General features: G+C 38.9%; 1 protein-coding gene across 1 annotated transcript in view; it reads left to right on the forward strand.

The window, feature by feature from the left end:
• Window positions 1-16199, forward strand: part of samd12 (sterile alpha motif domain containing 12) — a 115483-nt gene that overhangs the window by 18101 nt on the left and 81183 nt on the right. The window contains exon 2 of the mRNA XM_030741820.1: window positions 7209-7417. Coding sequence (XP_030597680.1) covers window positions 7209-7417 — 209 coding nt within the window. The remainder of the gene's footprint in view (window positions 1-7208; window positions 7418-16199) is intronic.

Below are 16199 nucleotides of genomic sequence, written 5' to 3' on the forward strand. Positions count from 1 at the left end.
TGTGCCCTGAAGCTCAAGCGCAGCAGGACGGTGATCCCAAACACACCAGCGGGTCCACCTCTAAATGGCTCAAAAGAAACCAAATGAAGGTTTTGGAGTGGCCTTGTCAAAGTCTGGACATAAATCTAATTAAGATACTTTGGCATGACCTTAAACAGGCCATTCATGCTGGAAAACCTCCAGTGTGACTGAATTCCTCCACAGTGGTGTGAAAGACAGTTATCACAAACACTGGATTGCAGTTCTTGCTGCCAAGGGTGGCACAGCCAGTTATTAGGTTTAAGGGGCAGTTACTTTTTCACACTGGGCCCGGTAGGTCTAGACATCTTTTTTTCCTCTTAAATGAAATCATCATTTAAAAATTGCATTTTGTATTTACTTGGGTGATTAAAATTTATTTGATGATCTGAAACATGTCAGAAATATGCCAAAAAGGAAGGGGGCAAATACTTTTTCACAACACGGTATACAGTTTTCATCAGCATCTACTTGTCAGGTCCAGAACCCCTGTGCAATATTACAAGATAAAAATTAGTATAGCAATCAGCATATTGATTATGTGAGTAATACGCACACATTCCTGTTGGCTGGTCCTTTTTGAATTCAATTGGTTTCTAATGACTCCTCATTCAAAAGCCATGTACAGTAATTAAGAGGACCAGAGTTACATAAGACTAATCCAATTCTTACTTTATCTTCCTCTAGATAATAGAAATGCATTCGGCTTTGCAGCGATGGCAGTTTTGGGTAACAATCCTTTGTGTGCTCCATTCATTTTCTCTCCTCATTTCCCCCCCGTTACACTGAATCCCATTGATAGAAAAAGAAAGGAGCAGGAGAATGGAGGCAGATATCCTCCCTCATCTATCTCTCTTCCCTTGCAATGCTTTCACGGCGCATGTCAGCGAGGAAAAAGAGAAGAATGTAATAGAGCTATTTATAGTAACTGTTGCTGTTAAAAAAAAAACTCTATCTCTTAGCCCCCTGTCCGCCCACCCTTCTTCCACAGAAACGATGACAGGCAGCGTAACTGTCCTTTCTCTTTTTGCTGTGTTCCTCCTCTTTGCCTAACCCCTCTCACCATCTTCTCACCCATCTATCCATTTAGTCTGCTTGTACCATTGTTCAAATGCTCTTAGCAGAGGATGTATAATTCATTTCTCCTCCAGAGCGGTTGCACATCAGTCATGAATTTAGTCAGGGTGAGGAGGGGAAAGGGAAGGAGTGAGCTGGGAGGAAAGAATAAAGAGGAAGTGAGAGGGAGCAATGCTTCGTGCCATGCATCTCAATTTGGCTTTGTTTAAATCATGGACCGCTCATGTATGTTCTTTGTATAGTTTAAATGGGGCTTCAAGGGTGCTCTGTTCTTTAACCAGGAATCAGCAGGATTGTAGCAGGGTCCTTTTTGACATGTTTCTTTAAGGTAGAATATGTGGTCCATAAATAAACCTTTCTAGTGGATGTGGCACATTTATCTTTTTTTCTCCGAATATTATAGTATAGTACCAGGAAAACACAGTTAAGTAGTTGATTATATTGAAAACCTACATATTAAAAACCTTGCATCAACAAATTGGTACAAGTATAAACGCAGCAGAAGTCGTTAATACTGATGAATCACAGCATGAGTAACATTTTAAGGCTACAGCTGGACATGATTCAGCTTGCTTTGTCACTCCAGTGATTCCTAACAGGGGATAAGTCACCAATTTAAACTTTTATTTGTTTAAGTACAGGCGAGTGATATATCCTCAAAATTATATCACGATAATTCAAGGAAATTTGTGATAATGATATTTCTGTTGATATAAAAAAAATACTAAGTTTTATCTGTGATTGCAGTTTGCAGGCAGCAGCATTTATTCATTAGTGCAAAAGAAAAATGTGCAAAAAAAAAAATGAAGGACCTTTTTCCATCCTTCTTTTCCAATGAAATACCGTCACTGATGACAGACTACTTAAATCACAGCGTGAATCTATCACCACAAAGTGCAGCAGCAGCATTATTGTGCAATAGCAGCAGCACAGCATTAGTCAAATGTGAGCACAAAAGTAACCTGGGTAGTTTTTTTCCATGGAATCTTAAGCAAAACTTTGATGTAACTGCTTAACACTTAAATAATAATAACCATAATAATAACAACAATTATAAAAACTGACTCTTCAGGAGCCTGCACTATACTATCACATAAAATTTAAACTGAAAAATATTTTCCACCAGGATGCTGCATCTTGGCTCAAGCTTTTTAACCAACTGCTTAAGGCCCTGCTTTCCCCACCATGTCACTGCATCAGCATCCATCCATCATTTGTTTTTCAGGTCATTTGGAGTCTAACTACTGACTGCAGCTTCCATCCAGCAGTGCTCGGTCGAATCATTTGTTTACTTTTGGGTCACGCATCATCAGCTGCCCGTATCTCCTCCTGGCGTGCCTTCATAGTCCAGTTGCACCGATGGCAGTCAAACACGTTGTTTCCACCTTAAATAGGAACCGTTTTCTCGCATATTTTGCAAAGTATTATGCTTTATTTGAGGTTGTTAAAGTGGTGCTTATTGTACAGGCTGACATGCTGCTCCTACTGCCCTCTCTGGGCTTGTTTTGTTGTGTGCACCAGAGAACATAAATGCATGTTGCTATATCATTTATATAGTGATACGACACTTTTATATCACGTAAAAATTTATACTGGAATTAGGGTAAATGATACAAAACCCTAATTTAAAGTTCTAGTTGATGTTAAGTGGGTAATAAGCATGAAAATAAATATTTTACTACAAATATTTAAATGACTTATATAATATGGTGAATCTGATTATTGAATTTTACATTTTTAAAAGCAATGCCTCCAGTGCAATCATGCAACAGGAATCATGCATTCAGCAAGTTGGCTACAAATTCAAGCAAACATTCAGTTGGCATACCAAATACTGAACCTGCAATTTAAGTTGCTTTACCCTGCCTTTAGTTGCCATGCATCTGCAAGCTGCTTTGCAACCCAACTCCAGCTTTCATGCTGTTTATGGCTAATTAACTATTACACCTGTTGTCAGCTTTGATTTCGACATTGTTCCAGCTTTCTCTTGGTTGCACATGAAGGCAGGTCTACTCCCAAAGTGCTTTCTGTATTCTGACGTTTGGACAGAGCAGAAATTCCAGCAAATTTGATTTGAGTCATCCAAACAAAATTTATGTTGGCGTACGTGCTCTATCACTATATATAACAAAAAATTCTCACCAGTAATTAGTTTAATTGTAGAGAAGCACTTTCTTTATAAAATACATTGTGCCAAAAAGCAGACACACATGTTTTTGTTAGGCTAGTATATAGCTGCCATCTTTTTACACCCTGCTCAAGCCTATGTGTCCATCAGAGACATCAAGGACATTCAAATATCTATATCAGTTTTACGATTCATGGCATGCATGTGCTTTTAATATGTTTAACTTTTATTGCTGATTTGCCTCAATTCACGATGTGTTTTCCTGGTAGATCTTCTGTTCTGTTCTCAAGTTCATTCTGTCACTCTTTTCAGACCTTTAAGTAAAGGCGAATGTGCAGCTTTCAGAAAACATTGTTTTGACCTTTAATCCAAGCAGACTTCAGGTGTGATGTAAAGGGTTTTTGACTTCCATTCCACATGAATGAGACACCGGTGTTTTTAGAACAAGTGGCCAGGTTTCATGATGACAAATGGCCTATTTTAGCGACACCTAACAACTCACTGCTAGCTGTCACTTCTGCTCCTGCATCACTGCCTGATGAGACTAAAATAGTGCTCGAGTCAGACGCCTCCTGAAAAACAAAACTAAAAATAAGCACCTGATGGAGGAAATGACAGAGTAGTTCGATACGGTTTTACCCAGAGTAATACAAGCCTTCTGCAATTATTTGACTATTGTCATTCATCTCGTACATGCATGTAAATTGATTCAGAGGAATGGCTTTCTCTGTTTTCTTTTTTTAAGTTATCTGCCTGAGATATGAGCTTGAATACTAATTTGTGGCAGTAATAACACAAGCTTTTACACAGACTTCTATTTTTTATCAAGGCAATAGAGTCTGAAGGATTAAAAAAAAAAGGAAATAGGTTTTTCTGGTTGAAGAAAAACTCTTCTGCTGTAGTCTGAATCAATCTTGGGTTATGGTCCCGTTTAGCTGAGAATGTCATCAATTTACAAGGACATGTTTTTCTTTGCATTCTAGAAATCTAAAATATAACATGCCAACAATTTCGTGTGGTCGACTGTAGTCAAAAGTAAATTGTTCTGTCTGCAGTAATTTGTATTTTTGTGGCATGGCTCTGTTCTCGGATGAGGAGCGCAGCAAAATGATCTAGCACCGCCGGCATCAGTGACAACAGAGTTGACATAAAGTCGGATATAGCATTAAAGGTGGGGCTGGGATGGAGGTGGGTTGTTGAGCGGCTTGCAGATGTGCAAAAACTGTTGGCAGACAGAAATTTAAATAGTTCAGTTCAGTTCAATTTCTTTTTGATTCAGTCACACAAAAACGATAAAGTAAGTGAGACCAAAACAGGCAGAAGCAAAAGCTTATATGCCTAACTCAAAGTTTACATCCATTTACAAGTTACCTTTTATATAGGAAAAGAAAATATATGCACAAAAAAAAAAAAGTTTTGCAACCTTCATCCACCCAAAAAACAAAAATATATTCATTCAATCACATAACTATGTAAAATATATTGTTGAATTATTGAATATGTTTTCATGTCTGGGCTAACATTGTTCCACAACTGAGCTCCAAGAACAGACAAGCATCTCTGTTTGAACCCTTTTCTGGCCTTAGGTCCAATAAACTTACATCCATCTCTTAGACTGTATTTAGTTTGCTGAAGTACAACATATTTTTGAACACAGTCTGGCGGGGTCTTTGATTTAGCATTAAACATTATTTGAATTATTTTATAATAAACTATGTCTTTAAATTTCATTAGATTAGATTTTAGAAATAATGAATTTGTGTGGTTATAATAGGCTCCCTTATTTATCAGGCGTATAACTCGTTTTTGTAATAAAACTATATCATTAACTAAAGTTTTGAAAGTGGACCCCCACACTTCTACACAATAAGTCAGATATGGAAGTATCAGTGTACAGTATATTATAAATAAGGCATTATAAGTAAGCAATTCTTTAACTGTATACAAAGTACCATGTGTCTTTGAGATTTTTAACTTTATGTAATTAATATGGTGCTTCCATGTTAGTCGGCTGTCAATTACCACCCCTAAGAACTTTATATCAAACTCTATTACAATTTCAACACCACTGATTTTAAGTTTTATCTCTTTAAGTACCTTTTTTTAAATTTCCATATACCATAATTTTAGTTTTTGATATATTAAGAGACAGTTTCTTAACATTGAACCATGTTTTGAATAACTTTAATTCTTTCTCCATTATTGCCAAAATTTCATTAAATATTTTTCCAGGAAGCAACTATTGTCGTGTCATCTGCAAACAAAATAAATCTAAATATACTAGCAATATTACAGATGTCATTTATGAAGATAATAAAGAGTTTTGGACCAATCACAGAACCTTGTGGTTTTCTTATAGTCTTAAATTCAGAAACTATATTATCTAGTTGAACACACTGTTGACGATTTTGCAAATAACCTTTTACCCAGGAACAAACAGTTCCTCTAATCCCATACCTATCAAGCTTTTTCGGTAAATGTTTATGATCAATAGTATCAAAAGCTTTTGTTAAATCTATGTGTACACCTATTGAAAATTCATCATTGTCAGTAGCAGAGCTAATCTCCTCTAACATATGCATTACTGCATGTGCAGTGGTCCGATTTTTCCTAAATCCATATTGTTGTTCACACAGCAATTAATTTTTGATCCAACTGTTTGACAAAAAGTTTTTCCAATATTTTTGAAAATTGTGGAAGAACAGAAATGGTTCTAGAATTTTCCATATTGTGTTTATGACCATTTTTGAATACTGGAATAACCTTTGCTATATCTTTGCTGTCTCATATAAAGGGTGTGCTATTTAAATAACACACCCTATATGAGATTTGCCAATTTGCTGAGCCATCAGCTGATGTGTGCTGGCGCTGATATCACCTGATATGCCAGGCCTGCAGCTGAGCTTGACTTTGTATTCTGGCTGAACTAGTGTCATGCAGTGTATTTGATATTTTATGCATGCACGCTACATTTAATAAGCTTTTATTTTCTGAATTTTGAATTTTGAGAATTTACTGTAAGATTCGTTTAAGATCCACTACATTTAGGATAGAAAAACTAAATGGAATGATGCGTGAGACACTCTCTTGCTGTTGCACTTTTTCACAATTTTCAAGGAGTTTGTTTTCTTTTTTTAAGCTTTTTGGAGAACTTGCCACATTTCTTCTGTGGATGTCTGTTTATGTAAATTCCAGATTAACTCTATAATGTCAAGAGCAGGGCTCTGTAGGGCACACATCAGCTCCTCCATAACTCACTGCTCTTCTTGTTGCAAAAGATAGTTTTTACATCTCAGATATGGGTTGTTCACATCCTGTGGAATAATTTGGGGATTAATCATGTCTGTGGTATTATTGAATAATAGATCAGACTGAGCTTTTTCTTGAAACCTTTGCAAAGTGCTGTATTTGCTGTTATCGTTTGTGGCTTAATACAAATTTTGAATATTGTCTGCAAACATTCCACCGTATTAAACACTGTCTGGTAATAGCAGTAGTCAGGGCGTATTATAATGAACTATAGAGCGTTTCAGTAGCTTCATAGCTCACTATCTGCTGCCATCTTGTGGATTTTCTGCAGTGCAGTTTTTAGTGTGCGAGGCCTTGATGTTCTTCAAACATGCACTGCTCACAGTTTGAAATTCCATTTGGAAACCTAATAATCTAACATTTGAAAGCACCATAAAAATAGATTCTTAAACAACAATAGATACTATTAAATAAAACTATATATATATATATATAAGTTCTCTTTTGTACCACACAAGCATTTAAATTTAAGCACATTTCCACATTTTTATTTCCAACTACAAGTACAATCTCAATTAATTCGTACCTGAACGTAAATGATAAGAATGTAATGCATATTTAGCAAAGTACTTCCAGTTAGATACTCAGTACTACACTTTAGTCATACTTTCAAAAAATGTCTGCTGTGACTCTTTGCTAATCACTTGGAAATTTTTTTGCCCTCTGACCCACTCAGCTGTTCACTGCAACCTGAGCCAGAATGGCATCGACCACCAGATGTGCCAGGAGGATGTGACGTCACAGCTGGAGGAGGAGGACGAGTCCGTGGACGCGGGGGCTGTCCTGCTGGATGACGACAGCACAAGCTACCAGGACGTCAGCCCTCCTAGGTATCAGCGGCGCTCCCCGCCTCACCGGTCGGTCTCTGAGTCAGAGCTGACCCGGGTAAGTGTTGGCCTGTCACATCTGTCACAGCGCGCTATTCTACACAGCACACGTGTTTGTTTAACCCAGAGAGCGCTGCTGTAAACTTATTGCCAGTGTTTTCCAAACTTATCACTAATTATTTAATCTCCTGTCATTTCCATGCTAAAGACCTCCAAATAACTGTCAATGAAAAATGATAATGGACAAAAATGTAGTTTAAAAGGTACATTGTGTAAAATAAATGTTTTCTTTTAGAATTCCTTAGAATAATAATTTTAATGCCATCATTTTATTTATTTATTTTCTCGATGAACTAATCTTGGTGGTAAATATTTGTTTTCAAACCTGTAATCTTTGCATCCCTTGTTTGCCATAGTGTCTTCTACCATACTGCCGCTAAGGGGCGCCAGAGTCTGCAATTTTCAGACTCACGGTAACTGTCAGAGAAAAAAAAAACACTAAAAACAGCTGACTAATGGGTAATATTATATTACATTTGTGGACGTTAAATATTCATGGCAGTCTCTAGATTAGACAAATGAATTTAGAATTCAATTACTGACAATGCTTTGGCACACAAACTATAACACTCCCCCACGTGTTACAGGTTACCCCAAACCACACAGTAGCCTGTAGCTGTTTCCACTCCTGAAAATGTCAGGTCGAGGTATTGTCTGAATTTGTCCTTTCTCGAAAGCAGCGCCCAGCAGCCGCCATGTTCTCACTACTGAAATGTTTCAGGTGAGGCTGCTGTGTGAGTCCTGGCAGGTGGCAGGACGCTGGATGATCACTTGCTAGTTGTGAATAAACTGAACTATTATGCGCATTATCCTTTATATTATTTGGCAGGTTAAAGACTATTTAATGTCTTCTGATTTATTCTTTTAAAAGTTCAGGGCTGCAGTGCACATTTTAAAAAAGAATGTGTCTTTTATGTAAGTCAGGAGAGTTATAGTCTGATATTTAACTGTGGAAAAAAAAAGTTTTTTTAATGCTTTGGGAAAATCTTCACCAAGAGTAATCAAGTGTACAGTTTGTTTTGAAAATAATTAATTTGGTCTGTATCCAAACAGTTGAAAGAACTGTGTTTTTGCTCAAAATAAATGAGCTACCTGAAGCTCAGTTAAAAAAAAATGAAATTATGAAAGTCTTAGAATTGGGTAATTAGCTCTTTTGTTCTGGATACAATTGTAATTGTCAAGGTCAGGTAGGTTACTGACTGTGTGGCGTGTGTAGGAGTGAGGACCCAAATGCAGGACGTGAGGACAGACTGAGTGAAACTTGAAGTGAGCCGTTTTATTTGTGGCTGATTGCAGATAAACAAAAGACCAAAATCCAAAAACATAACAGAAGACTACAAAAACACTGCACTAGAAAACACACTGAAAACTGAGGGCACGTAATTCTGGAGCAGCCTGAGGAAAGGGAAACAAGGATAGGATACGTGAACAGACGATCCGACAAAATACAAAGAGCGACTGAGACAGTACAGCAGGGTGATTCGGGGGAGCGGAGACAGCTGGGGAGGATGAGGTACAGGTGAACAGAATCACAACAGATGAAACACAGGAAGCACAACTCAAGGTAACACACAAGGGACACATCTCCCAAGATAAAACAGGAAGTAAGATAACTAAACAGGGAAGACACAGATGCATAAATACAAGGGACTTGACACAAGAGGACGGGAACACAGAGGAAAAAAAACTAAACTCTAAAGCAGGGATCCTCAAATCCAGGCCTCGAGGTCCAGTGTCCTGCAGGTTTTAGATGTGTCCCTGATCCAACACACCTGAATCAAATGGCTGAATTACCTCCTCAGTCTGCAGTCAAGTTCTCCAGAGTCCTGCTGATGACTTCTATATTTGACTCAGGTGTGTTGAAGCAGACACACATCTAAAACCTGCAGGACACCGGAGCTCGAGCCCTGGATTTGAGGATCCCTGCTCTAAAGTAACTAAGAACTAGAAGTAAACTAACGCACTAAATAATACACAAAAAAAATATAAACATAAAACAAGTGAGCGATCACAGAGAATGTCAAAATACACTAAACTTCAAAAGTCCGACATACTCAAAAATACTGAGTAACAGATCCAGGACCGTGGCAGTAATTACTAATTAGCAAATGCAGGAATGCTAATAGGCTAAATAAAGTTGATGAAAATGTACCTAAACAAAATGATAACACTTAACATTTTAGCACAAGTTCTCAAATCTCAGGAAATTCACGAAGCATGCTTAATTGCACTTTTGTGTTTGCACTGCACCCTTCCTGCGCACAAAAATAATATGCTGGTCATGTACGTTCCCTGTCCACCTCGTGAGCACCAACAATATCTTCAATGTGCAATAAACAATGAAATACAAGCTGTTGTTTCAGGCTGCGCTTTAAGTTTTCTTTGGTGTCCCTGATAATAGATGAAAGGACCCATCATTAGCAGAGCAGTGGAGACTTAGGAGTTGTTTCCTCTCCAGAAATAGACTGATTGGAACAGAAGTGATCGCTCCCAAAGTATACCAGCTGCCATATGCTCTTTCTCTGTGTAAAATCCGTGGTCATCACCGGCTACCACGATGACAGAAGATTAAAATACTTTGAATCAGAAACCATCCTCTGTGTAAAACCCCTTTGAAATACCAGAGAGAACTTGGCCTAGTTGAATTAGTGCAAAACCGAAAGTTGCTAAAATTATTTGACAACTTTCAGCCTCAGTGACATTTGTCCCTGTGCACTGGATTTAATATCCCCCATCTTTGGCAAAAATCCAGCAGGCTAGTCTATAAAGAGTTTAATTATGTGTTGTGGTAATCTGTAATATCAAGCTTTGGACACATGAGACAGATAGTATTTATTAGTACTTGCAGGATTTGATGTTAATTAAGCGGTAATCAACTTCAATTAATATTACAGTAAAAATGGCAGCGAGAGCGTCTAAATCTGCAATAATATGTTTATTCTATCTAAAACAGAATATGAGGGCTACTGCAGCCCTCTTTCACATTCTGTATGGGTTACCGTATTATATTTGATTTAAATAAGTGCACACTACCCAGTTTAAATCATGGTGACGCTTGAGAAACCTCCCATAACTTCATATCAAAGTCCTTGCAGAGGCAAGGCTCACCACTCGGCTGTCATCGTGGTAATGCCTCCTGGCAGTTATTTGGGTGGTTATTTTGAAGCCCAAATGCAAATTAATGGGGAGACATCCATAACTTTGATTTCAGTGATCATAAAACTACTGAACATAAAAACTGCAACTGCAGAAAAATCTGATAATGCTTATAAAGTTCGGTGTTTGTTGCTACAAAATAAGGTTTAAGGACCCTTTTTTTTCCTTCCTCCAAGTCCTACTTTTATTATGGATGTGCAAAGTTATACATACTTCATTAAATGATCAGATTGCCAACATAATCAATGTCTCTAGCTTATCTCACCAGAGTACTTAACTAATGCCATGATTAATTAATACACTTTCCTACAACAGTAAAAAAAAAAGTAGAAATTATCCCATAGATTTCCCTTCAGCAGTCCCAGAGTGTCTCATGTCTCTTCCTCATAAAGTCTCTGCTTATCTGCTATTGGTCCTTCTGTGCTGCCGAATCCATGCGAGACCTTTGAAGGTTCCCTGTGAAGTGTTGCACCAAGATGTTACCAGCAAATATTCGTGTCCAGGCTGCGCCAAGCCTCTTACCCAGTTTTAGTTGAGAACAGACTGGTTATACATCTAAGCACAAACCCAAAACATCCTGCCATCAGTTCGTGCCTCATCTCTCCTTGGACCGCTGTGAGTGCTCCCAGCCCTGCCAACTGGGGCCATTTCTTGCTGTTTCAGATACGTTCCCATCCAGTCATCTGGCTGTAACTGCTTCACCCTCGCCAGTCGCTTAGTTGTTTACTGCTGCCCATTTTGCCTGTATCCAACATTGTGGCTTTAGCAACATGCATCATTGTGTAATCAGTGTTATTCACTACATCTGTGAGTTGTCGTAATGTTTTGGCGCTTCTGTGCATATATATATATATGAGTCCAAGGACTATTTTTCTTGCACATTGAAATTCTAATCAAATATTGTTTCAGTGGTAGCTGGAAAATGAATCCATGGATTTAGATTCTGGATTAATTCTAGAGTCAACACAGTAGTCACGTTTTGACGCCTCGCCCTGAGAAATATAAACCCGGTAAAATGAAGTCTTGCTGATGTCACCTTTGAGTAGTTTTTCAGTGCTACAGACACGTTTCAGTTGATGCAGGAGGAGCATTAAGGTTTTATGCCCTGCTTCATCAGCTTTCAGGTGGGGAAACCCAACATTTTGTCAGGATTGCTGACTAAGAAAGAGTTTGATGCTAGAGCTCATTCATCTCATTTTTCATGTGGAGTGTTAAGTACCTGCTTTAATGATCCTTCAATTAGCGCTGAATAAATGTGCAGACGTAATAAATCCAGACCTTTGTGCCTTGCTGTGGGACGGCATACTGCAGGTCATTTCAGTTCATCGCATCAGCAGCGTCAATTTTTAAATATTGGATTAAAGTTGAATCATTCGCTCGCCTGGATTTGTAATCAAGTCAAGGCTTAGCCATAGATTAAACATGAAGCATAAAAGAGCCATTTAGACTCAGTGGATAGCTATAACATCCATAGCAAATAACCTCATCTCACTCGTAATCAATATCAAGCCCAAGGTGAATATATCTTGTTTGGTGTTAACACGCCCTGCTATGCTTTATAGACCCCGTCGAATCCCAAGGTCAGGTGCTCTGAAGGGATCTGGTGTACTTTCTTTGATGTGCCTGAGTAAAGTTGGCATCGCCTGTAAATCCAATTTCAAACAGAGGCTCCTTATTAAGGCTTATTAATTTTTCCAGCACAGCGTGTTATTCTGTCAGCTATCCACAGCTCTCTGGACTCCTCTACCCTGTCCACACACACACACACACACACACACACACACACACACACACACACACACACACACACACACACACACACACACACACACACACACCCATATCAGGGTTTCATCCCAATTCCTGTATGTAACAGATTAATTAATACAGGGAATTTTCATCTCCTGCCAGCTCTAGCCGAGAGAAATGGAGCGAGGAAGAAAGAAAAGAAAGCGAGAGAGAACATGCCAGAGCTGTTAATTAGCTGTGCAGTGGAGATAGGGCAGGCGACACAGGGCTCCGTGTCTCAGACACCCATTCACTCAGTCAACATGACATTAATGGCAGCTGCTTTGCTCCTCTTAGTGCTTCTCCGGCCGCACTTAAACGTGGATGCAGTGTTTGGTTGTGACACTAGAGGGTAGTATGCATCTGTGAATCTGACTTATGTAAAAAAAAAGAAAAAAAAGAAAAAGTAAGTTCAGGATGCAGGAAGAAGTTTGGAGTCTAAAGCAGCCTTTCAGTTTCCCTGCTACACCCTGACAACTTATGGGATTAATTTAAAAAGAAGAATCAGGATTGGATTAAAATTTCCCTACTGAAAAGTTGGAGATAAAATTATAAAGTATACATAGTATGTAATGTAATGTGGTAACACAGTATATAAATACAGGGTCTTTCATTTGTGAGGAGCTGCAGGTTTATTGGTATATCTATCTACAACAGTGTTTCAGAAAAGCTGAGATGCTGTGTAGAATCACAATAAAAATAGAATACAATCGTTTGCAATTCATTTATTCGCTATGTTTAACAGAAAATTGAAAAACAGCATACCAAATGTTAAATCTAATTTTTTTATATACACTGATTAGAAAAGCACCAGTGGGTGAATAACACCGATAAATATATTACAATGCAATTTTCTGCTTGAAAAATTCAATTCTTGGCATTCATTTGGGTTTTACGTGTGCCACCTGTTGTTGCTGAGAAGCATCAATCTCCACCCTGGCAGGGCAGTAAAAAAAAACAAAAAAAAAAAAAAACAAAGTGGGAGCTTAAGGTTTTCACCTGGCCTCAAGATCCCAGTCCAATAGAGTATCCATGAGATTTGTGAAATCAAGCATCCACCCAGCTGGAATCCACTGCCAGCATCCCTGTGCCCCACCGGACATGCCAGAGATCCCACGCCCGCTCCCTGATAGGTCAGGGCTGTTGTGGTGACACAAGGGAGACCCACACATTATCACAGGCAGCAGTCTGATTGTTTACTTGCTTATGCTTATTTTTTAATTTTATGTCAGGAAGACATTTCAGAGAATCGGGGATAGTGGTGTTTCCCACTGTGTTGCATCCTCATCCATTTTTAACACACTGTAAGCATTTGGGAACTAAGAGATTGCTGTAATTTTGAAAATTGCATTTTCAAATATTAATTTTTACCGTCCCTTATTGATGTGCAATCTCTGCTGTGTAAAAAGTCTTGAGCTGCTGCTCATTTCTTTATATTTTGCTTGGGACATGGGTGCAGTGATTTACTGAAACATATGCAACCATACATGTAAAAACCATATATTATATAAGGGAAAAACTGAATACTACTGAATAAACTACCTTTAAGCAGTCTTCAGGAATAGTTCTCGAGGCTTCTTGAAGGTCATTCAAAGCTCTTCTCTGGATGTGTTTTGTTCTCTGTAAAGATGATCCCACACTGCTTCAATAAAGTCCAGGCTCTGTGGAGGCCAATCCATCACTGATGGTGTTCCATTGTGTTTTGTTTCCATGTATGCTTTTACTGCATTGTCAGTGTGTTTAGGATCACTGCCATGCTGAAAAATTAAACTGCTGCCAATCAGATGGTATTGCATGATGGATCAAAATCCACTCCTGCTTTTCTGTGTTCATAATTCCATCAGTCTCTGCAAGATCTCCAACACCACTGGCTGACATGCAGCCCCAAACCATGACACAGCCTCCACCGTGTTTTACAGGTGGCTGCAGACAATAACTAAAGCTCAAGACCATTTTAAAAAAGACCTGAAAGTCTGGCTGCTTGGAAGCAAAATTTAAAGAAATGAGGGGTCACTTAAGACTTTTGCACAGTACTGTTGGTACCGAGTATGCATTATGTCCATTTTTCTTAACTGTTTGGAACAAAAACATGGGATTGTATGGTTTTGCACACAGCTCTGATTCATTCACCAAACAATGCTGCACCTAATGAAGGGTGCTAGACAGCTGTAATGTTTTGAATAAAAGCAAAAGCACTTTGCTATCAAAGAGCTATTGAGGATTTGTTTTGCCCTTGTATGCATTTGCTCAGTAAATGAGCTCGGCCACTTTATGTTGTCGGGGGGAAAATATCCAGGACTGAGGTTGAATTTGAGTTATTTCTGGGATGTAAACAAAACTCAGAAAAACTCAAATGATTTTGCTTTATGAGCTCCTTGTGGTCTGTTTAGCACTAAATTCAAATTATTGACAAAACAATGTCCTTATATGAGCTAATTGCCGCTGTAGTTAACATTTTTAATTGAGTGAAAAGCCATTTGACCCTGCAATCAGCCTAACAATCTTTGGAGGCAGAATGAAAACAATGGCACAGGGAGGTTGCAGTTCTCCTAAGAAACAATTATTGCTGTGCAACACCACTGCCAAATTCACTCTCTCAGTATCATGGTGTTTGTCTCCGGAATGCTTTTCAGCGCTTTTTAATTCCCAGCTCTTTTTTGTATTCCAATACTGTCCTCACAAAGGGGCCATGTGATTGCCTCTTGATTAATTTAGCTGAGTACATTCATATTGGATCTTTAAATGCTTATCTGTGTTAGTGGGATTACATGCTTCATTATGTATGTAATTTTTTTTTTTTTTACCCTCCACTGTGGTTGTAAATGTGTGTATGTTTATTACAGACTGTGGTTCATGCCCCCCCCAAAAGGCTTTATTCCTCATCTTTTAATTTTTGAGGTTGTCCTTGCTCTGTTGCTAAGGTAACATGAAGAATACTGGGAGCTCTACTGGGCTTTCAGATATCAATTAAATCCAAGGACAGCACAACAGTGAACGCATGACGGCACAGATGGCAGTCATAAATGTTCTGCGTGTGTGTGTGTGTGCGTGCGTGCGTGTGTGTGTGTGTGTGTGTATACATTGTATTTATGTGTATTCATTCCATTGTTAATATGTTTGTATGTCCAGGCTGCACATGTGGATATATGTGTGAGTCTTTGTGCACTTGTTCCCAGACGTATTTCACTTAGAAATAAAGCGGGCTTCCTCTCTCACCCCTGTGCTGTCACTCAAATCTCTAATTGGCCCGGAGTCTCTTGAACACAGCTCTTTGAACATGATTGTACTCTTGTTTTCTTCTCTGTTCTGTTTTCTCCCCGCCCTTTGGCTCTGCTGGCTGGCTGGCAGGCAGAAAGGCACCGGCTCACCTATTGTACTGTCCCAGGGAACACAGCTATGGGCTAAATCAGTGCGGAATGTAAAACACAGATGGCCATTGACTCACAAATGGGTTCATGGAAAATGAGAGTCTCCTGTGTCAGACTCTGCTGAGTCTACCATGGAGCACTAAGCTTTTTGCTTTTCATTCCTCTGGATCATCTGTCGGTCCAGCCATCCTTCACACTCCCAGCCTCCTCTCCCTTTTTCCCCCCTCCTTTTGCAGACTCTACTTTCTCACACACACACACACACCTCTCCCTCGTCTTTTCTTCTCCATCCTTCACTCTTACGACATCCTGGCCTCCCTCTCTTTTTTGTCGCCTCAGGCTTGTAGTCGGGGTTAATTAGCATTGAGTTGAGCTGTGCTTAATGGTTAATGTGGTTTCTTCCTGTGATGCCACTCCCTCCCCTCTCTGCAGATTCAACATCTATCCTGCCAAGCAATCACATTAAGA

This window comes from Archocentrus centrarchus, chromosome 11 (genome assembly GCF_007364275.1).
Source record: "Archocentrus centrarchus isolate MPI-CPG fArcCen1 chromosome 11, fArcCen1, whole genome shotgun sequence".
In the NCBI taxonomy this organism is placed as follows: domain Eukaryota; kingdom Metazoa; phylum Chordata; class Actinopteri; order Cichliformes; family Cichlidae; genus Archocentrus; species Archocentrus centrarchus.